This window comes from Budorcas taxicolor, chromosome 16 (assembly GCF_023091745.1).
Source record: "Budorcas taxicolor isolate Tak-1 chromosome 16, Takin1.1, whole genome shotgun sequence".
Classification (NCBI taxonomy): domain Eukaryota; kingdom Metazoa; phylum Chordata; class Mammalia; order Artiodactyla; family Bovidae; genus Budorcas; species Budorcas taxicolor.
Genome location: NC_068925.1, coordinates 52052968 through 52075325, shown reverse-complemented (window position 1 = coordinate 52075325; position 22358 = coordinate 52052968). Strand labels below are relative to the sequence as shown.

Below are 22358 nucleotides of genomic sequence, written 5' to 3'. Positions count from 1 at the left end.
CGTCGCCAAACGCTCCGACGTCCCGCCCCCTTCGTCCGGGCAGCGGGTCGGAAGAGTGGATGGGGCCAGTAGCAGTCTCAGGAGCTGCTGGGCCGCGTGCGCTCCAGCGATTCGGCCTTAGGCAACCTGGGGGATTGGCAACATGCGCTCATCCGGGCAGCGGCGGGAGGACTGGGCGGGTGCTTGCGGGGTGGGCGCGGGAGCTCGCGGGTCTGCGTGAAGCTGCGGCGGCGTTTCCCCTGGGTGGGCACTTTGCATCCGCTCCCTAAGTCTAGTTCCGCCTCTGCTCCCCCGCCCTGGGCAGCCTTGCTAGGCTGCCCAGGGCGGGGCGAGAGCTCAGGCGCAAGCGCCAGAGCGGCCAGGGGGCGTAGACAGACTGGGTGCGCGCGCGCGTAGCCCCACGTGCGGTCCCAATCTACCTGGCTCTTCGCCTGTCCAGCTCAGCTCCTGCGGCTCCACCTCGTCCAGTCTGGCTATGGGCGCGGGCTCGGTGCGGGCGCGCTACCTCGTGTACTTCCAGTATTTGGGAACGGACTTTAAGTACGTCCTCTGAGCCTCCTACCCGTGTCTGCGACCCCCTCGTGGAGCCCGGCCCCGCGGGGAGCACCCAAGCTCGAACTGGAAAGCAGCCGAGGACAGGCGCCCGAGGGGATGGCGGAGGCTGAGTTTAGGGTCCTCACCTCCGGCCTCGGGCCCCGGCCGCTAGGGCTGGAACGGCCGCTTTTGATCGCAGTGGGTGGAGCGGGCGGGGCCCCGGGCGAAGCAGCCTCCGCGCTCTAACTTCCACCTTCCCTGCCCGCAGCGGGGTCGCGGCCGTCCGAGGCGTCCAGCGCGCCGTCGGAGTCCAGAACTACCTGGAGGTGAGATCCAGGCCCGTGCCCGGAAGGGAGGAGGGCGACCCCGGGGAGAGGCAGATGGGAGCCTGGCCCATCTGTATCTTACACACCCCTAGGAGGCCGCAGAGCGGCTGAACTCGGTGGTGCCGGTAAAGTTCACCATTTCCAGCCGCACGGATGCTGGGGTCCACGCCCTAAGTAACGCGGCGCACCTGGACATCCAGCGCCGCTCAGATCTGCCACCCTTCTCCCCTGAGGTCCTGACGGAAGCCCTCAACACCCACCTGAAGCACCCTGCGATCAGGTGAACACTGCTCTCCTGGGATCTTACACTATGGCAGAGGCGGGAGGTGAGGACAGAACTCCTTGGGGGTGATGGGGGAGATGCCAAGGTGTCACACCGCTGCGGCAGGGGGTCATTCCTGGTCTTGCTCCCACAGGGTGCTACAGGCCTTCCGTGTACCCAGCCACTTCCATGCCCGCCATGCAGCCATATCCAGGACCTACCTGTACCGCCTAGCTACCGGCTGCCCTAGGCCTGACAGGCTGCCTGTATTTGAACGAAACCGGTGCTGGGCGCTTCAGGCAGAGTGAGTGGTTTGAGTGAGCAGGGGCTTGCCAGGCCTGCCTGGCCAGCCATTCACTCCTGACCACTCATTTGGCTCCCTGCAGCTGCTTGGATGTGGCTGCCATGCAGGAAGCCGCCCAGCACCTCCTGGGGACACATGACTTCAGTGCCTTCCAGTCAGCTGGCAGCCCAGCCTCCAGCCCGGTGCGCACTTTGCGCCGGGCCTCTGTGTCCCCCGACCCCGCCAGCCCCTTTGTCCTCCCCGAGGAAAGCAGGTGAGAAGAGTAGCCCGCACTCTGGTCTGGAGGCTGCAAAGGCTAGATTTAGCTTCAGCACCTTCCCTAGTGCTGCACTTGGGGCTCCCTGGGTAACCACCCATCCAGCTTCTGGGGAGAAGAGGGTGCCTGTCAGCCATGGTGTGGGCCTTCTGGACCCATGAGCCTTGGTCCAGAAGGCAGAGCACACTGCCTGCCCTGCCCAGAGCTCACCAACTCGTGGACGAATCCTGGTGGTCAAGGACAAGGTTCTCCTTTCGGAGAAACACCAGGCCAGTGGTTCTGGTCTAGGCTGACAAGGGTTGTTTCTACTGCCCCCCACCTCACCCCATCCCCACTGTCCTAGGGCCTCCAACCATCCAGCAGCTACTGGATTCCAGAGCCTTCCCAGTTAGGCCCAGCCTCCAGCTCCTGCTGAAGAGCCCAGGGCTGCCTTCCAGTTGCCTCTGAACTCACATCAGGACCTCAGCCCCAACAGCTCTGCAGTCACCTCACAAGCACTAGTCATCTGGCTTTAGTCTCCCTTTCACTGGGCTCAATTATAGTAAAGGGGGCGTGGGGGGGACGGCGTTTGGACCCCAGGGTGGGAAGCCATAGGTCACACTGTGAGGCATCCATGTTCCCAGGCGGTTGCAGTTCTGGAGCCTGGAGTTTGAGAGCCAGTCCTTCCTGTACAAACAGGTGGGCTCCGTCCGGGGGTCTTCCCTGGGGGTGGGGCCTGGGGCTTGAGCAGCTGCAGCAGTGTTTGCTTTGGGTCACAGGTACGGAGAATGACTGCTGTACTTGTAGCTGTGGGGCTGGGGGCTTTGATGCCTGCTCAGGTGAAAGCCATTCTGGAGAGCCAGGACCCCCTGGGGAAACACCAGAGCCGTGTGGCCCCTGCCCATGGCTTGTTCCTGAAGTCAGTGCTCTACGAAGGCCTTGGTAAGAGAAAGTGACCTGAGGAGGTCCCTGCTACCCTGACTGGCTGACCCTGCCCGGCTGACCCTGCCCAAGGCTGAGCCTTCACCAGGAGAAGGGTGCTTAGTGGCAGTGCCATACCCCAGGAAAGTCCAAAGGCAGGCAGCCTGGAGTGGGTGCCACAGCCCCTCAGTCAAGCCCCATCCTGACCTGGCCCTGGGTTGGGGCAGGGGGCGGGGAAGCTGAGAGGATCCAGACGGCAGCACTGGGTGGAGGGACTTGAACTCTGGGGCAAAGGCAGGGGCTCTGCAGTTCCATGGAAGGCTCTCGCCTGGCCCCTGCAGAAACCTTCTTGCCCCCAGGATGACCTGGGGTCTGTCCATAGGTCCTACCTCCATGCAGCCTCCTCGCATGCCCTCAGAGACCCAGTATAGAAGTCATAGGTAACCCTCTGCTGCTCCGCTGCTTGACCCTGCCCTACACCGTGCAACGACCACAGCAACCCTGTACCTGCCTCAAGTCCCCACCTCACTGGGCGCTTGCCCAGGTGGGCTGCCACAGAGGAGTGGTGCAGGAGACAGGCGGAAGCATCAGAAAGGGAGACGCCCAGACAGCCTGTGGTGGTTTTTATTGGAGATCAACACCCCAAGAACCCCAACCCATCTCCTGGGAGGCCAGGAGTAGAAATAAAAGGTGAAAAGCCTCCCAGATCTGTTTCTTTGGCCAAAAGCAGCCACCTGAGCAGGTACGTGGCCCTGTGTTCTCTACACAGATGAGCGGTGGGATCTACACCCAAGGACACGGGGAAGACGGGGGCATAGACGGTCCTGGAGCAAAAGCCAGGTCCCTCTACTGTCCACGGGGCTTCAGCTGGCCTGGGGCAGGCCCTTCTTGAGCAGAGATGTAAGGTAGCTTCCTAGCTCCTCGTCCTGCAGCCACAGGCAAGAAGGGCTGTTTTTCTGTCCCCCTGACCCACCTGCCCCGGGTGATAGGGAGACCCAACCAGTCCTGCCCTCACCTGGTAGGTCCAGGAGACCAGTAGCACCTTGGTGCCTGGGTCCTCGGAGTGGGCAGCGGCCTGGACTAAGATGGACTCCACGGTCACAGAGCCGTCAGGAAGATGCTGCACGCAGTGGTCCTTGAGGACACTGCAGGGAGTCCCAGTGAGGCCCAGCCTGGTGCCCCTACGTGCCCCCTGCACCCATGGGGAAGGGCAGCCAGGGCGCCTACCTCTTCAGGTGGCTGTACACACGCATGGCCATCTCCTGCTCCTTGCGCGTGTCGTGCAGGTGTACACGGCAGGTGAAGCGCAGCTGGTGCTCAGCGAGGCCCAACTCCTTGAGGGCCTGCTCTGAGGACACGAGCCGGAAGTTCTGTGGGGCAAGAGTGGGTCAGAGCTGGCAGAGACAGCCCCCCAGCCCCATGGTGATTGCAGCACTCACACTATCCTTCATGATCAGGGTGCCGTGCAAGAGCCGAGGCTTCTTGGCGTCAGGGAGCAGCCCTGTGGGGATGGGGCACTGGTCAGCACAGTAATTGGGGTCACCTGCCCAGCAGCCACCCTGCCCCCCAAACCCCACCGCAGCTGGCCTTGCCGCTCACCCTGTGCCATCTCCCGCTTCAGCAGCCCCAGTGAGATGCCCACAGGGATGCTGGGGCTCGTGGGCAGCGTCACCGTCTCGCCATTGGCCGGCATGTAGCAGTTGACTCCTGGCCAGGAGATGGAGAGAGCCTCAGTCCAGGCTGGAGGGCCTCGCCTGCACCAGACCCCCCACTCCCCTACCCTTGCCTGGACTGCCTACGGAATTCCTGCTCAATCTTCTGCTTCAGAAACTCCATCTTCTTGGCCTCGCCGTGCACCAGCAGCACATTCTCTGGCTCCGCCTGGCCCACCAGCTGCATGATGCCCTTGGCATCCGCGTGGGCACTGAAGGACATGTACTCCACCTGCATCTTGACCTCCAGCTGTAACATCGCAGTATGTGGGCCATCAGCACAGGTGGTGGTTCCGAGGGCCTCCACCCACCCAAGTGGGATCCACAGGGCTGGTAGAGAGAGGTGAGGACTCACCACCTGCCGCCCCTCCATCTCCAGCTTGCGCTGCCCACTAAGGATCTTGTGACCCACGGTGCCCTGCACACAGTAGCCAGGCATGATGACCTGTGGGAGGGAGGGATGGATGAGTGGCTCCCCTGCACCTCCTGCCTCGGGGCTTCCTCCTGGGACATTCCCCTCACCCACCCTTCTGCCCACCTGAACCTGAACCTTTGATGGAGGGCCCTTCCCTTCAAGGCCCACTGCAGACCCTGGAAAAGCAGGCTCAGTGGTCTCAGCACAAGCCCACTCAGGCCTGACCCCCATGACGGCGCTCAGGAAGCCAGGGGCTTTCCTGCCTGGTGCAGATGGTCCAAGACACAGTGAGAGTCAGCCTGGGTCAGACCTCAGGCACCAGCATGCCCAGCCTGCTCCTCCTAATGGCAGCAAGCCCCCAGCCAGGGCAGCCCCTGCCCCCAAGGAGCCAGCCCTGGGGCCCAGACCCCTCACCATGTTCTTCTCGTTCCCTGCCCACTTTCGGAAGATCTGTAGTGACTGGCCAGCATGCAGCATCCCCGGGGTAGCAAACACGACCTTCGGGGCAAGTGTGGGGACAGTCAGGGCAGAAGATGCTCCCTCTGCCCTCAGAGCCTTCTGCCCTCCCATCTTCCCAGAACAGAGGCACGCCATACCCTGCAAGCGAGCCTGAGCCTGGTGGAATTCCCTGCCCGCCCCCCACCCCCCGCCCCCCACCCCCCGCCCCCCAGCTGCACCAGGGCACACCATGGGTCCTGGGCTGTCGGCAAATGCCCGGTCAAAGGCCTTGATGTGCTTGAACTCAAACATGTTCCTCTGCACGAAGGTCTTCCGTATCTTCTGGTTGGTCCAGGGGATGAAGAGTTTGTAGTAGTGATTGGCCTTCTCTGTCAGGCCCGTGGAGAAGTAGATGGGGGCTTTCAGGTCCATGCGCTCCCTGCAGCCAGGACAGGGCAAGGGCATGGTGGGGAGACTGTGGGGCAGGGCCAGCCAGTGGCCCCCATGTGCCCTCAGCCTGGGTCAAGTCCAGTGCCAGGAAGGGCGTTCCCCCACCCACAGCTAGCAGCACAGGGCTTAAAGCAACCATTCTGGGCTGCACCTACCAGAAGGTCTCCAGCAGGATGCAGAGCTCCTGAGCACGGCCCAGCGCAAACACAGGGATCAGCACCTGTGGGGTGGGGCTGTGAGGCCAGCTTGGGCAGGAACCCCTGGCCATGCTGTCCCCCTCCAACTGTGTCAAGCCCAAACATCCACACAGGGGCAGGCAGTTACTCCCTGTGGCCACCTTCTCAGAAGATCAGCCCTGCTGGCAGCTCTGGGGGCTGGAGGCCCTGTGACAATTGTGTGTAGCTCCTGTTCTGTCCCAGCAAAACTGACCAATGGTCAGCAGACACTCTGGCCAGCCCTTCATTGGGGTCTGAGGTATGAGGGGTGAATAAGCCCTGGCTGAAGGGTCTTCCCAGAGCTGAGCAAACCTTCCTCCCTCTGTGCCCAGAACACACAACATCCCTGCCCTGACCACATGCTGGAAAGCCAAAAAACCTGTGCAGCATGGCTGGGGAACATGTGGCAAGTCCCACCTGGGGGCCCTGCGCTCTTGCCAGCTACCTTCCCACCACGCTCCACAGTCTCATGGACCTTCTTCAGGAAGTCTCGCTCCCGGCAGCGCTTGGAGTCACGGATGGTGGTGGCATAGGTGGACTCTGTGATGAGTAGGTTGGGGCGGCACTTATCAATCCAGGCAGCTCTAGAACACAGGTGGGTGTGGCCAGGGGGAGACAGTCCACACGGTAGTCAGGCTGCACACGGCCACGGCCCTCCTATACCCTCTGGTGGGCAGCCTGCCTTCTCTGCACAGGCCCAGGCCGCAACACTTGAAGGGAGATAGGAGGACACCCAGGGGACAGTGATACAGACCACTCAGGTACCCGACACACCCCCGAGGGTCACTATACCCTTGCAGGGACCTCCATGAATGAAACAAATGCACAGGCCTACTTACCCCAAATGCCGGTCTGGGGTCATGTTGTAGTCCCCCTGGCAAAGAATGTGGTGATGAGGAGGAGCCTCCTCCCTCTCCTCAACCAGGCAGCCCTTCCTGTGCCCCAAGTTTCCACTGACCGTGTACACCACAGACTCTGAGCCCACTTTAATCTGGAACATGGCTGCCCCCAGCACATGGCCCGCATAGTAAGCCTTGATTTCCAGCTCATCATCCACCTGCAGAGAAAAAGGCTGACTTTAGGTCTATGGGCTGCACCGGTCAGAGGGCAGGGAGGTGGAGTCTGGGACATCATTCAAGCCTTTCACTATGCTGGTTTTTTCCATATGCAACATCCAGTTCTGGTCAGAAGCAACTGGACACAGGAAATGGGACAATAGGGAAGGAAATAGGAGAAACAACAGTCTATAGAAGCAGACTCAGGGCACCTGGGGTTTTCAAGCACAGGCTTTAAAAGGATTGTTTTTAACACATTCAGAGAAAGAAAGAATGAAAAATATTAGCAAAAAACTAGAAACTATTAAATACAGTGTAAATCTTAAAATGAGAAACTATAATTCAAACTAAGATTTCAGTAGAGCCATACTACCCAAGGCAATCTACATAGTCAATGCAATCCCTATCAAAATACTGGGGCTTTCCAGGTGGCTCAGTGGTAAAAAATCTGCCTGCCAATGCAAGAGATGCAGGTTTGACCCCTGGGTTGGGAAGATCCCTGGGAGGAGGAAATGGCAACTCACTCCAGTATTCTTGCCTGGAGAATCACACGGACACAGGAGCCTGGTGGGCTGCCGCCCACAGGATCACACAGAGCCAGATATGGCTGAGCGGCTGAGCACACAGCACATCAGCGTAACCGTTTCTCACAGAGCAAGAACAAATGATTTTAAAATTTGTGTGGAAACACAAAAGACCCCAAAAAGCCAAAAGAATCTTGACAGAGAACGTAGCTGAAGGAATCACGCTCCCCAGTTTTAGACTACACTGAAAAACTACAGTCATCAAAACTACATGCTAACTGGAGAGAAAAATGGAGAAAAACAGAACTGGAGTTACCAGGCTCCCTGACTTCAGACTACTACAAAGCTACAGTAATCAAAGCAATCTGATACTGGCACAAAAACAGAAATATAGATCAATGGAGCAGGACAGAAAGTCTAGAAATAAACCCACACACTAATGGTCAATTAATCTACAACAAAGGAGGCAAGACCATACAATGGAGAGTCTCTTTAATAAACGGTGCTGTAAACACTGGACAGATACATGTAAAAGAATGAAACTAAAACATTAACACCACACACAAAAATAAACTCAAAACAGATTAAAGGCCTAAATGTTAAAGAGTAGACACCATAAAACCCTTAGAAGAAAACACAGACAGGATACTCTCCAACGTAAATAGCAGCAGTATCTTTTTGGATCCATCTCCTAGAGTAATGGAAATAACAAAAGTAAACAAATGGGACCTAAATTAAACTTAGGAGCTTTCGCATAGCAAAGGAAACCATAAACAAAACAAAAAGACAACCTACAGAATGGGACAAAATATTTGCTTATGATGCAACTGACAAGGTATTAATCTCAAAAATACACAAACAGCTCATACAGCTCAATTATCAGAAAAACAACTCGGGACTTCTCTGGTTATCCAGTGGTTAAGAATCTGCCTGCTATTGCAGGGGACGTGAGTTTAATCCCTGGTCCAAGAAGATTCCACACGCTGCAGGGCAACTAAGCCCGTACACTACAACTCCTGAGCCCATGTGCCACAACTACTGAAGCTCCTGTGCCCTAGAGCCTGTGCTTCGCAACAAGAGAAGCCACTGCAGTAAGAAACCAACACACCGCAACTAGAGAGTAGTCCCTGCTCACCACAACTAGTGAAAAGGCTACGCACAGCAACAGAGACCAGTGCAGCCAAAAACAAAAATTATTTTTAAAATTAAAAAAAAAAACCTCCAAAACCCCAAAATGGGCAGATCTAAACAGACATTTCTCCAAAGACATACAGCTGGCCAACATGCTCGTGAAAAGATACTTATCACTGCTAATTAGTATAGAATTGCAAATCAAGACTACAATACGGTACCACTTTACAAAAAAGTCTACAAATAATAAATGCTACAGAGGGTGTGGAGAAAACAGAACCCTCCTATACTGTTGGTGGGAATGTAAACTGGCGCAGCCACTATGGAGAATGGTATGGAGGTTCTTCCAAAAGCCAGAATTAGAGTTTCCATATGATCCAGCAATCCTACTCCTGGACATACATCCAAAGAAAACAATAATTCGAAAAGATAACATGCACCCAAATGTTTACTGTTTACTATTTACAATAGCCAGGATATGGAATCAACCTAAATGCCCCTCGACAGATGAATGGATAAAGATGTGGTATACACAGACACACAGGACTACTACTCATTTTAAAAATGAAACTTTGCCATTTATAGCAACATGGATGGACTTGAAAGGCGTTATGCTAAGTGAGATAAGTCAGATGGAAAGACAAATACTGTATTAGATCACTTAATATGTGATAACAACTAGTGAATGTAACAAAAACAAGACTCACAGACATAGAGAACAAACTACTAGTAGGGAGAGGGAAGAGAAAAAAGGTGAGAAGCATGGGGGATTAAGAGGTACAGGCTCTTATGCATAAAGTAAGTTACAAGGATATGCTATACAGCACAGAGAAGAGGGCCAATATTTTACAATAACTATACATGAAGTGTAGCCTTTACTGATCTCCTAAAGAAAATCAGTCCTGAATATTCACTGGAAGGACTGATGCTGAAGCTGAAACTCCAATACTTTGGCCAGCTGATGGGAAGAACTGCCTCATTAGAAAAGACCCTGATGCTGGGAAAGATTGAAGGCAGCAGGAGAAGGGGATGACAGAGGATGAGATGGTTGGATGGCATCACCGACTCAATGGACATGACTCTGAGCAAGCTCCGGGAGTTGGTGATGGACAGGGAAGCCTGGCATGCTGCAGTCCATGGGGTCGCAGAGAGTTGGACACGACTGAGCAACTGAACTGAACTGACTGATACATGAAGTACAGCCTTTACAAACTGTGAGTCACTATACTGCATACCTGCAACATATAATATTGTAAGTCAATTATATTTCAGGTTTAAAAAGAAAATTCAACAGATGAATTTAACAGCACATTATATACAACGAAGAAGAGAATTAATGAACTAAAATAAATTAAAAAGGCTATCCAGAATGAAATACAGACATGAGGACAGTGGAGGGTCTGGAGGAGAAAGATCTCCAGTCAGCCTGGAGGAAGCTGGGGGCAGCTCCAGGGCCTCACACCTGAGCAGGAAGGGAACAGGTGGAGCCAGCAGGGCCACCTGCCAGTCTGCAGGAAAGGACAGAATCCCACAAGCCGCCCAAGAGGATTCTCCTACAAATAGCAGGTGGAAGACATGAGTCCTGGTAGTACCTGCTGCCCTAGAATTCTGAACCTAAGGGAGAAAGTCTTTAATGATCAAGGCGAAATAAAGCCATCTGCAGATAAATAAAGTTGAGAGCATTTGTCACCAGCAGATCCATACTGATGCTCTTCATTGCAAATACAAAGTGAAGACCACGGGAAGGAGCAGGGACACAGCTAGGGTAACGGAGATGGTACCTAGCAAATGGTGAGGGCCTTGGGGCCTCATAGGCTGACAGAATTAAAATCCTGCTATGTGGAAACAAGAGCTAGTGAGTAGGAGAGGGGTAAGTGAATTCAAGATCCTCTGAGATGCTTTCATTGTCCAGGAAAGAGGCAAAAGTTCCAAGTACCTTAGAGCTGAGTTGTCATGGATGTGTTTTGTAATCTCTGCCACAAAAAGAATTACAAAAGAACATATAATTACTTATAAAATAAGACAAATGGAGTTTTAAAAACTCAGTCCGGAAAAAGACAATAAAGGAAATAGAACAAGATGGACAAACTGGAAGTAAACAGAAAACGATACACCTAAATCCCAAATTATTACACGTGGAGTGCACACCTCTCCTATAGGACAGGCCATCAGGTTGTATTAAAGCCAAGCCGTGGAAAAGAGTCACATTTAAAATATGATGCAGAGGGACTTCCCTAGTGGTCCAGTGGTTAAGACTCTGCACTTCCACTGCAAGGGGAGCAGGTTTGATCCTTGGTCAAGAAACTAAGATACCACATGCTACACAGTGCAGCCAAAAAACAAAAATAAAACACGCTGCAGAAAGGATAAAAGTACTAAGAAGGGCAAGGATTCAAGGTGTGGGAGGGGCGAACTTTCACCAGAAAGGCAGACTCGAAGATAAAGCATTATTGAGGATACACAGAATGATTCAACTCAACAAGGGTTCAATCTGAAAAATAAGATGACCCCAAATGTCAGACTCATGAAAAAAAGCAAAACCTAGACTCTTGAGAAGAAACAGACAAATCCATGATCCTTGTGATAAATTTTACATTTGATGTCACTCACCTGCCTCAAGTCTTACCCCTCCACCCTGAGTCAGTCCACTGCAATGAGCCCACACTCTGGTCTCTGACCTGCCCGGCCTGCTCCCGTGTACTCAGATGACACAGTGGCCCTCTTTGGCATCTTCCACACGCTCAGGCAGAGCCAGGGAGTGGCAGGAGCCCTGCTCAGTACTGGATCTGAGCTGGGCCCCACGCTCCCCTTCTGCCTCCAAGGGTCCCTGGGATGACAGCAGAGTGAGTTGGGGGCGGGGGTGGGGGGCTGACCTGCACCGTCTGGTGGAGGTGGACAGCCACCACTTTCTTCATGCAGTCCTTGATCATCTGGGACGTGAAGAAGTTGGCCTCGCCCTTCTTGTCCACGGCGATCTTGCGGTAGTCCTCCAGCAGGATCGGGCAGATGGCCTGGGTGGGCTGGGTCATGTAGATGGGCCCATCGTAGCCCACCATCTCACTGAAGTAGGGGAGTGCCCCGCAGTGGTCCAGGTGGAAGTGGCTGCAGGCGCAGCACCAGTCAGCTGGATGCCCCCCAACCCTCCACCCAGCAACCCTACCCCCATTCCTCTGCTCACTGAGGGCCTGCTATGTGTCAGACATGGCCCTGAACATGGGAGAGGGAGAGGGCAAAAGGGACTCAGGCCCAAGTGTCTAGCGATGCCACCAGCAGGCAGTTACTATGGGGTCAGCTTCACGTTCCAGGAAGGAACAGGAAGGGGCTCAGGGCAACAAGAACCAGTATGCCACTTGGGTGGGTGGCTGGGTCTGGGGGTGGGGAAGGCGCCCACCTGATGATCACACAGTCCAGAAAGTCGGTCAGTCGACCACTGCGGGTGATGTAGGAAAAGTCGGGGAAGCGCCTCTGTGGGGGGAGAAGCAAAAGTGTCAGGATGCCGCCTGCCCAGGGCTCAGGTGACTGTGGGGCAGCCAGGGCTGTGGGGATGGCCCCTGGGTCAGGGTGCAGTTGAGCCTGACACCCACACCCTGCAGGCCCACTGAGGCCACCGACTGCTCAGAACCCCTGAGCATGTAGGGCAGAAGTCAGGCTGCTGAGCCAGTACCTGAGAGCTGAGACCCCACAGCCGTGCCCTGGCTCCAGTACAGTCTGACCCATGCAAGTGCTCCACTTGTTGGGTGACGGTGGGGGCTGCCCTCCTACCAGTGCCCACTTGTCCCCGTTCCTCCTCCATAGTCAAAGCCTGCGACTCCGAGGCCCAGGTCCCTCGGTGATGACGCCGAGGTGCAGGCTGGATGCCAGGCCGCCCACCCTTGAGACTCACATCGTCGCTGAAGCCCATGTGCATCCCGCAGTCCAGCATGACGTTCTTGCCCGCAATGGACACCAAAATGCAGCTTCGGCCCACATCCTGGCCAGCCCCTGTATGGGAGGACCAGTCGGAGGGACAGCCATGCCCCCCTCTTTCCCACTGCCCAGTGAGGATTTGGGGTAAAAGAAGCAGTAAAAAGACAGGACTGTTCAAGGGTGAGCGGTTAGAAAGATGCCATAGGGGAAAAAGGCTGGCAAAAGTGAGTAGTGAGAAAGATGCCACAGGGGGAAACAGGCTGGAAGGAGAACCCTGCAGAGGCCCCTGGAGAGGAACCAGGTGTGAGGAGAGCATGGAGCTGAAGCAGCCAGAGGGGAACCGGAGTCAACAGGTAGGAGAGGTGTGAGGACACCTATGGCGGGGCGGGATGCGTGCTGTGCCCTGGACGGCCAGGGGCAGACCACTGCAGCGGGAGGCTGGGTGGGCTATTCTGAGAATGCACCATAGAAGAGAGCATGTAGAGCTGCAGGGGACAACCCTGCTAGAAGACGCTGCGGATATATGGCCGTGGCAGGGGAGCAGGTTTCCGGAAAGCCCCTGGCACCTGTGCACAGAGACCCCGGCTGTTCCGATTCTGAGTGACATGCTGTACCTCCTTCGCACTGCTGTACTGTTTTTAAACTATGCACTTATATCTTCCGCAAAGGGCAAGCTGGGGGCGGGAGAGACGTTGGTTTTTGTTTTTAACGCTGCGCCGATCAAGCAAAACAAGGTCTGACTGACGTGGGGTGAACGGCCCACGGGTAAACGGAGGCTGCAGGAAGCGGGGCTCGAGACATATGGAACAGGTGGAAGGCAGCGAGTGCGCGAACGCAGAGGCAGGAGGAAGGTGCACTAAGCACTGGCGCCGGGCGGGGGGCCGCGCGGCGAGGAAGACACGTCCCGGGGTCCCCGGACCTCCGAGCCCCCCACCAGCCTTCCTCGGGCGCTCCTTGCGCCGCCCAGCACTCACCCAGGGGCGTGACCCTGATCTCGGGCATCCTGCTGGGCAAGCCAAGCGAGCGGGCGGGATCACCCCAGTCCCACGAGACCCCGGGGCCCGCGACCCGGTCCCGGCCACGCGCGTCTGATTCGCGGCTACGCACGGCGCAGGCGCATTCCCAACGGCGCCAACTTCCGGCGTGCCGGACGGAAACGCTGGCCGGCGCAACGGGCTTTCTGATTGGGCGGCCAGCAGCCAGTCCCGGGCGACGGGGCGGTAGGGCTGTGGCCGACGGCCGCCCCGTGGCTGCTGCGGCGGCACAGGTGAGCAGCGGTGGCTCAGGTGAGTGGGGCGCGACGGGCTCAAGGCGGCGCCGGGGAATCCCAGCCCAACTGAGCTGGGCCTGGGCCTTGCCGAGGGGTCGGAGCGGGAGCCCCCAGGCGTGGGAGGAGGCGGCCGAGGACCCGGCTCCAGCGCTGGCCCGGACCCCGAGCCCCTGTCCCCTCCCTAGGGACTCAGCTGGAGCAGGACCCGCGCAGGACAGGGGCCCCATCCTACCCGAGTCCCGGGTCCCAGCCTGGCGCCACCTGGAGCCCCCTTCTCAGGCGAGATTTCAGGGACTTCCCCGCTCCCACCCGCTGGGCCTGGGGTGCCGGAGGGCAGCCCTCTTTTCCTAGGGACCTTCAGCTTGCCGTCAGTTTCAGGATGAGCCCTGACCTTGGGGCCATGGGCTGCCCTTGGGGGAGCCTTGGCGATTCCCTGCATCACCTCCCCGGAGCTGGCAACCTGCCCGACCCTGCTGCGCCGCCACTGCCCTTCCTGTTGTTTCCAACCTCTGAAAGGCTGCTGGCACCTCCCGTTGACTGCTGGCTCAGGTTCCAGGCAGGAAGGCCAGGCCCACAGGATGGCTGGTGACCAGGAAGGTAGCCCTGAGGGCCTCAAAGGCCATCTGTCTGGTGGACAGGACGCTGAGGCCCTGAGAGAGGGGAGGAGTATGCTGGAAGCCTCCCATTGTCTTCTTCCTGAGGCCAGGCACTGCTGTCCCCCACACCTGAAGATGGAGTGAGTTCACCACCGGGCTCTCCACCTAGTGCCAGGCATGTGGCAAAGGCATAGGGCCTGCAGGGCCTCAGCACCCACTGGGCCCCATCAGAGGCTCCCAGCAACCTGGGTGGTGGGCAGGGCAGGGTGTGCTGGCCCATTTTCCCTAAAGCTATGGGACAAGATCTTAGGTCAGTGCATGACTTGCCCATGGTATGGAAGGGACCCACATGTGCTCTCTTGGCTGGGCTCTCACCACAGCTCAAATGGCCTCCTCTCATGCAGGCTCTTACAAGCCTTCTAGCACTGAGGGCCCAGGAACCCCTGTGCCCAAAGGGTGAGAGCTTGTCCTGGACAATGAGATGAGACACAGCCTAGTCCCCAGGGCCCATCAGAGCCACACCACAGTGCAGCCCTGGGCACTCAGGGAGGCAGGGGCTGGGGTGTCCAGCAGCACCTGCTAACCTTGGGCACTTGGGTGTTTGTGGCATGCCTATGGGAATGCCAGCAGAACCTAGAGCAGTTCTGTGGCCTGGGGCACTTCTGGAGTCCCTGGGACCAGGAGAGGGCCTGTGTCCAGCCTTCTGTGTGGAACATGACATCTCCTTGCCTTCTTCCTACATTCTCACCAAGCTCCAGTTACTGTAGGGGTGGAACATCTGGTGTCTGTCCTCTGGCAAACGCTGACCCCACAGCCTCTGTTCTGGGTTTTGGGATATAGCTTCAAGCATGGAAGGTCATGACGCACCCCACCCCCCCGCTTCCGCCCACAGTCTGTCTCTCCGTGGTTCTCGTCCTTTTACTTGCTGTGTTGGACTTCCTGTCTTTGTTAAAAACCACACACGCACACACCCACCACTAGGATGTCACCCCAGTGGGCTGGGCTTTGGTTGCACTCACAGTGCACCCAGGTGGCTGCCTGGCTCTGCGTGGGGACTCAGCAAATACTTCTCCAGTTAGTAGGAACAGACACACCCTGGAGAGACACAGACTATAAACAAGCAAGAAAACCTGAGCACAGATGCTTTCCACAAGTGAGATGTATCAGGTTTGACAAGGCTGAGTTACGGGGGGCCATGCTAAAAGCAAAGGGCCCTGCTGTGGCCCAAGCAGAGCAAGGTGGCTTCTGGGGAGGAGGGGCTGACCTGGCGGTGGGAGTCCTCATGGGTTTTCACTGGGGAGCCATGGGATCCCAGCTGTCTCTTCCCAACTGCCTCCACTCCCCCTCCCCCAAATAATGACCCAAAGAGGAGCCTTCTCACCAGGAGACAACCCACAGCCCAACCCCCTGTGTGTTCCAGCTCCTGTTGAAAATGGATGACTTGGAGTCAGAGTTCAATCTGAAAGTCGTCCTGGTCAGTTTCAAGCAGTGTCTCAATGAGAAGGAGGAGGTGCTGCTGGAATACTACCTCGCTGGCTGGAGGGGGCTGGTCAGGTGCGCGAGGGGCTTCCCCGGCCACACGTCCCACCTATATCCTGTCGGCCCAGTGCAGGTCGGCCATCCTCACTTGCGGTCCAGGAGGTGGGAGTGGTCTCGCCCACACCCAGGCTGAGAGTGCCTGCTCTCTTCCTGCAGGTTCCTGAATAGTCTGGGCACCATCTTCTCATTCATCTCCAAGGATGTGGTGACAAAGCTGCAGATCATGGACCAGCTGCGAAGTGGCCCCCAACAAGAGCACTACAGCAGCCTGCAGGCCATGGTTGCCTACGAAGTGGGCAACCAACTGGTGGACCTGGAACGGCGCTCACGCCACCCCGACTCAGGCTGCCGGACAGTGCTCCGGCTACACCGCGCACTGCGCTGGCTGCAGCTCTTCCTGGAGGGCGTCCGCACAAGCCCTGAGGACGCACGCACCTCCGTACTCTGCACTGACTCCTACAATGCCTCGCTGGCCGCCTACCACCCCTGGATCATCCGCCGGGCTGTCACTGTGGCCTTCTGTGCGCTGCCCACACGCAAGGTCTTCTTGGAGTCCATGAATGTTGGGTCTTCCAAACAGGCTGTGGAGATGCTAGACGAGGCCCTGCCCTTTATTGAGCGTGTCTACAACATCTCCCAGAAGCTCTACACCGAGCACGCCCTACTGGACCTGCCATAGGGGCTGGTGGACCCAGGTGGGGTGGGCTTCCCTTGATCCAGAGGTGGGCAGGGCAGCCAGGACCCATCAGTCCTACCATGGAACTTTCTGGGCTCCCCTGTGAGCTGAGCTTGTCAGGAGCCACTCAGATTGTGCACATGGGCCTCAGACAGGCTTCAACAGAGAAGGCAGTCACTGGCCATCTGCTCTGTACCCAACCTTTCCCTTGCCCAGGCATCTCATCTTTACCCTCTACCAAGTTACACCCATGTAGTTAGGCCTCTTCTGGGTTGGTGAAGTGCTGGAGGTTGGGGGGCAAGCAGGATCAGTGTTCATGGAAAAGCTGCCCCTACTTGGGGGTCAAGTCTGTCACAGGGCCTGGGATGTAGTGTTTGCCCACCTGGGCTGCCTTGAGCCTTCTGTACCATCTAGCTGACCCCAGGACAGGGAGAAAACCCCTGGGCAGGGGTCAGCTCTGCGGGATTTCTCCCTGCCTCTGGCCTCCTCCTTAGCTAGAGGTGCACATGTCCTTGGCTGTGACAGCAGGACCTGAAGCCCCGAAGGAAGGCCTGCTCTGCCTCCACTGCCCTGCACGTACACAGCGGCCTCCTGCAGCCTCAAGTCTACACAGCACAGCCCTGGATGAGAATCCCTAGAGCCCAGGACTCCTCTGGGCCAGCGCTCACTTATCCCTCCTCAGTGTCCACACATCCAGATGCTGTGTCCCCTCTTCCTGGCCCCATACTGCTCTGTCCCCATGTAGCTCAGGAGACCTAGAATGACACAACATGGGAGGGAGCCTGGGCCACTTCACCTTGGTGACAGGCTGACAGGTGACCACACCCAGCCTGGCCATCATCCAGTGATTGGGGGTCTGGACCCACCCACTTCCTCTTTGTGAGCCCAGGATGTCAGGTGCCAAGGGGACAGTATCCACTAAGAGCAAATGTGCGTAAGCTTTCAGGGACCATAGGCGCTGTAATATAGGTGATGGCTTTCCCAAAATAAACAAATTGCACTTACAGAATGAAGTAATGTGCTCCAGGACAAGGGTGCTGCCAGGCCATCAGGGCAGTGTCAACTGCAGGGGCATGAGGCATGTCCTGGCCAGTGTTGGGGTCCTTCCCATCTCTCTGCAAGCTTGGTCCCTCAACCACTGCCAAGGTCTGAATTATCTTCATTGGACAGGTGAGAAGACTGAGTCACAGAATCACCTGAGTGGCTGAGTTGCAAGTGCAGATCTGAGGTCAGCTACATACCCTGTAGAGAGGAAAATCTGCCGAGCTGCAGCCAGTGCAGAGGCTGCTCTGTGCAGGGCCATGGCCTGGACAGAGGACGCATGTCAGGCAGGGTCCTCGCAGACGCTGCCTGATGGCCAGAGCTGAACAGCAGTGCCTAGTACAAGCCACCTCCTGGTCTGCTGCTGCACCCTGTCCAGCTCTGGCCATACCCATGGGGGCCAGAGCCTGGAAGGTTACTGACAAAGGCCAGAGAGTAAGGGCTGCACATGTGCCTGTGTGCATACGTGGGTGCCGTTGTAGGCAGTGTGTGTGTGTGTGGTGTGCATTCTGTGTGTGCCGTGCCTCGTGTGCCCTCCCCAAGGCCATAGGTTCAGGCAAAGACCAGGTCCCTAGACCAATTCCGTGAACATCTCCCAGGGCCCACTGCACCCTCCAGGGCATCTCTAGCCTCCCCCAGCTTCCTTGGGTGCCTGTGGCCTCGTGTCAGTGAGGCCCCCAGACCCAGACTCGGGGAGACCAGTCCCTGGGCACTCAGTGGCTAAGCAGGAGCCACCAGCCTGGGCCTCAGGTCCATTGCCACACCTGGTGCTGGCATGACTGCTGCAGCCCATTTGGTTACAGCATTTCCTCCCTTATTTGCATGCCTCCCCACCCAGGCCCAGCTGTGAGCTGTGTCCCTGAAGGAAGGCACCTGCCCTCTGAAGCCTTGGGATCCCCGAAGCTTCTAGGCCACAGACCCTCAAGGTGCACTGTTCCCAGGCAGGCTGAGGCCATGACCCCCACCTCAGGACCCTCCCCACCCAGTCATGGGTGAGAGCCATGCTGACCAGCCATCCACTGTATTTTTGGTTGCCGGGCTGTGCGATACCCCAACTCAGGCTGCCCCTGGGCCTGCAGTCCACCCTGCTCCACACCGACTATAGACAGTGCCTCCCTGGGCTGGGGGGATAGTGTGCTGCCCCACTGTCACCTCCATGACTGTCTCACATCAGCTGGAGATTCCATGCCCCTCTGTCAAGCAGATCCAGGGCGACCCCTGCATAACAGCTGGGTACCAGGGGTTTGGACACAGGTCGCAACGTCAGACAGTAGCCGCTTAGAGCCTGCCTGCCTAGGTCACCATCACCCAGAGGGCCTGTTGGTGCCATCAGGATAAGAAGCCCAACGTGAGCACACCTGAGAGGCCCAGGAGATGGGGGCGACTCCAGGGCCCCAAGGAGGCAGGTGAGCAGGCAAGCACTTTGCTAAACAAATCCTGTGCCCCTCCCTGCCTGACTCGCCATATCTGGGGCCCCAGTCAGTTTGCCCACTTGCTACTGGAAGTTCAAGCGCAAGCAGTCTGTCCTGCTGCTGGAAGCTGCCACCTGCCATGCTGGGCCTGACCTTCCTGGGTCTCATGGCTGCACTGGGTATCAGGCCAGGGGCCCCACTGTGCCTGTCCCAGCAGCTCAGCCTGCCTGGGGACTATATTCTGGGCGGGCTTTTCCCCCTGGGCTCAGCCGATGATACCGGGCTAGGTGACAGGACGCAGCCCAATGCCACCGTCTGCACCAGGTAGGGAGGCCGGGAGTGTGGGCAGGGGAGGTGGGGCTGGGGGAGGTTGGTCAGGGGGGGAGGTGTCGGCCACCTGCAGCCCCTGTGGCCGCAGGTTATCAGCCCCCGGCCTGCTCTGGGCACTAGCTGTGATGATGGCCGTGGAGGAGATCAACAACGCGTCCACCCTGCTCCCTGGGCTGCGTCTGGGCTATGACCTCTTTGACACATGCTCAGAACCCGTGATCGCCATGAAGCCCAGCCTGGTGTTCATGGCCAAGGTGGGCAGCCGCAGCATCGGTGCCTACTGTGACTACACGCAGTACCAACCCCGTGTGCTGGCCGTCATTGGGCCCTACTCATCCGAGGTCGCCCTGGTCACTGGCAAGTTCTTCAGTTTCTTCCTCATGCCCCAGGTGCGCCCCCTCCCCACGTCCCATCCTCCCACCCACCTCAGGAGCCCCCGTGTCAGGAGCTGCCTTCACCTGCAGGTCAGCTATGGTGCCACCACCGACCGGCTGAGCAACCGCGAGACGTTCCCATCCTTCTTCCGCACGGTGCCTAGCGACCGTGTGCAGGCGACGGCCATGGTGGAGCTGCTGCGGGGGCTGCGCTGGAACTGGGTGGCCGCTGTGGGCAGTGATGACGAGTATGGCCGGCAGGGCCTGGGCCTCTTCTCCAGCCTGGCCAATGCCAAGGGCATCTGTATCGCTTACGAGGGCCTGATGCCGCTGCCCCGGGCTGGTGGCCCGCGGCTAGGCTCCGTGCAGAGCCTGCTGCACCAGGTAAACCACAGCAGCGTGCAGGTGGTGGTGGTCTTCTCCTCTGCCCACGCTGCCTACAGCCTGTTCAGCTACAGCATCCACTACAGGCTCTCGCCCAAGGTATGGGTGGCTAGCGAGACCTGGCTCACTTCAAGCCTGGTCATGACACTACCGGGCATGGAGCGGGTGGGCACGGTGCTCGGCTTCCTGCATCAGGGCGCCGAGATGCCCGAGTTCCGGTCCTATGTGCGGACCCGCCTGGCCCGGGCCGCAGAGCCTGCCTACTGCGCCTCGTTAGAGGCAGGGCAGCTGGGTCTGGAGGAGCATGTGGTGGGGCCACGCTGCCCCCAGTGTGACCGTGCCTCCCCGGAAAACGTGACCGATGGGCTGCTATACCACCAAACCTTTGCCGCCTACGCAGCTGTGTACAGCGTGGCCCACGCACTTCACAAAGCACTGCTCTGCAACTCCTCAGGCTGCCCCGCACAGGAGCCTCTGCGGCCCTGGCAGGTGAGGTCACAGAAGCTATGCCTCTTGGCTCATTCCCCAATCCACTGGCGCCCCTGAGGAGGAGGTGGGGGGTGGGGAGAGGGGTCTGGCCAGTTGCGACTCCCTGCCCAGCCCCAGCATCCCAATTCCCCCACCGCCAGCTCCTGGAGAATATGTACAATGCGAGTTTCCGCGCATACAACCGGACCCTGCAGTTCGACTCCAGCGGAAATGTGGACCTGGCTTATGACCTGAAGCTGTGGGTCTGGCAGGACCGGATGCCCATGCTGCGCACTGTGGGCAGCTTCAATGGCAGCCTGGAGCTCCAGTTCTCCAACATGATCTGGCACACCCCAGGAAACCAAGTGAGTGCCAGTCCTGCCCGGGGAGCAGGGGCGGCCCCCAGGGCTTGGGCCAGTGTGGCTAGCCACACAGAGCCTGAGCCCTGCCGCCCGCCAGGAGCCTGTGTCCCAGTGCTCGCGGCAGTGCAGGGAGGGCCAGGTGCGCCGCGTGAAGGGCTTCCATTCCTGCTGCTACGACTGCGTGGACTGCAAGGCAGGCAGCTACCAGCGCCACCCAGGTGAGCCCTCGGGGTCCAGCCCACACTGAGGCCCGAGTGAGGCCAGGTACCACAGGGTCGGGTCTGGGGCAGCGGCAAGGCCAGGGAAGCCAGTGGCCCCCAGCACGCCCTCTCTCCTCCCTTGCCTCAGATGATGCCCTCTGCAGCAAGTGTGACCAGGACCAGTGGTCCCCAGATGGTAGTACCCGGTGCTTCCCCCGCACGCCCAGGTTCCTGGCATGGGGGGAGCCGGCCGTGCTTGGGCTGCTCCTGCTGCTGGGCATCGTTCTGGGTCTGGTGCTGCTGGCCCTGGGACTCTTCACCTGGCACCGGGACAGCCCACTAGTTCAGGCCACAGGGGGGCCCAGGGCCTGCTTCGGCCTGGCCTGCCTGGGCCTGGTCTGCCTCAGCGTCCTCCTATTCCCTGGCCGGCCCAGCACTGCCAACTGCATGGGCCAGCAGCTGCTGCTCCACCTCCCGCTTACTGGCTGCCTGAGCACACTATTCCTGCAGGCAGCTGAGATCTTTGTGGGCTCAGAACTGCCACCCAGCTGGACAGACTGGCTCCATAGCCGCCTGCGGGGGCCCTGGGCCTGGCTGGTAGTGCTGCTTGCCATGCTGGCAGAGGCGGCACTCTGCTCCTGGTACCTGGCGGTCTTCCCACCAGTGGTGATGACAAATTGGCACGCGCTGCCCACCGAGGCACTGGTGCACTGCCGTGTGAGCTCCTGGATCATGTTTGGAGTGGTGCATGCCACCAACGCCACGCTGGCCTTCCTCTGCTTCTTGGGCACCTTCCTGGTACAGAGCCAGCCTGGCCGCTACAACAGTGCCCGCGGCCTGACCTTCGCCATGCTGGCCTACTTCATCACCTGGGTCTCCTACATCCCCCTCTTTGCCAATGTACATGTGGTCTCCCACCCGCCTGTGCAGATGGGCACCATTCTCTTCTGTGTGCTGGGCATCCTGGCCACCTTCCACCTGCCTAAGTGCTACCTGCTGCTGTGGCGGCCTGACCTCAACACCCCAGAGTTCTTCTTGGGAGGGGGTCCTAGCGATGCCAGAGGGCAAGGCAGCAGTGGGCACGGGGAGGAGACTCAGGGGAAAAACAAGTGACCCTTGAGTCAGTGACCTCACCCCAGTGAACTCAGACCTCGTTGAGGTACTCCCAAACCAAGTCTCCACGCAGCAACCTGCAGATTGTGCTTTGACTCCACTGAGACTCACAGCCCTAGATTCATGTTGACCCCAGAGTGACCTCCAGAGTGCATAAGCGGCCTC

At 58.1% G+C, this 22358-nt stretch overlaps 4 protein-coding genes across 5 annotated transcripts; 3 read left to right on the top strand and 1 right to left on the bottom strand.

Moving 5' to 3' along the window:
• The first annotated feature begins 402 nt into the window (after nt 1-402).
• On the top strand, nt 403-3276 carry PUSL1 (pseudouridine synthase like 1). Its single transcript, XM_052653421.1, is given in 8 exon segments — nt 403-540; nt 803-860; nt 953-1140; nt 1277-1426; nt 1509-1679; nt 2306-2370; nt 2373-2603; nt 2942-3276. Coding segments are annotated over 8 exon segments (933 nt in total). The 5' UTR covers nt 403-475; the 3' UTR covers nt 2947-3276.
• INTS11 (integrator complex subunit 11) lies at nt 3189-13531 on the bottom strand. Its single transcript, XM_052653420.1, has 17 exons — nt 13403-13531; nt 12406-12503; nt 11914-11987; nt 11396-11624; nt 6771-6869; nt 6652-6686; nt 6258-6396; nt 5753-5817; nt 5397-5586; nt 5124-5207; nt 4650-4739; nt 4382-4544; nt 4182-4289; nt 4022-4083; nt 3810-3952; nt 3598-3727; nt 3189-3508 (listed from the first exon to the last, which is right to left on the bottom strand). The coding sequence occupies exons 1-17, from the start codon at nt 13428-13430 to the stop codon at nt 3446-3448; spliced, it is 1800 nt and encodes a 599-aa protein (XP_052509380.1). The 5' UTR covers nt 13431-13531; the 3' UTR covers nt 3189-3445.
• A 90-nt stretch (nt 13532-13621) lies between these two features.
• CPTP (ceramide-1-phosphate transfer protein) lies at nt 13622-17508 on the top strand. Of its 2 annotated transcripts, none has more exons than XM_052653886.1 (3): nt 13622-13714; nt 15715-15848; nt 15990-17508. In XM_052653886.1, exons 2-3 carry the CDS (start codon nt 15727-15729, stop codon nt 16510-16512), a joined length of 645 nt encoding a protein of 214 aa, XP_052509846.1. In that variant the 5' UTR covers nt 13622-13714; nt 15715-15726; the 3' UTR covers nt 16513-17508. The 2 variants fall into 2 exon arrangements, with proteins under 2 accessions (XP_052509846.1, XP_052509848.1); XM_052653888.1 differs by having other exon boundaries at nt 13661-13695.
• A 1593-nt stretch (nt 17509-19101) lies between these two features.
• On the top strand, nt 19102-22193 carry TAS1R3 (taste 1 receptor member 3). The gene is made up of 6 exons (XM_052654236.1): nt 19102-19286; nt 19381-19681; nt 19757-20539; nt 20680-20883; nt 20978-21098; nt 21229-22193. Exons 1-6 carry the CDS (start codon nt 19102-19104, stop codon nt 22191-22193), a joined length of 2559 nt encoding a protein of 852 aa, XP_052510196.1.
• Nucleotides 22194-22358: the final 165 nt, after the last annotated feature.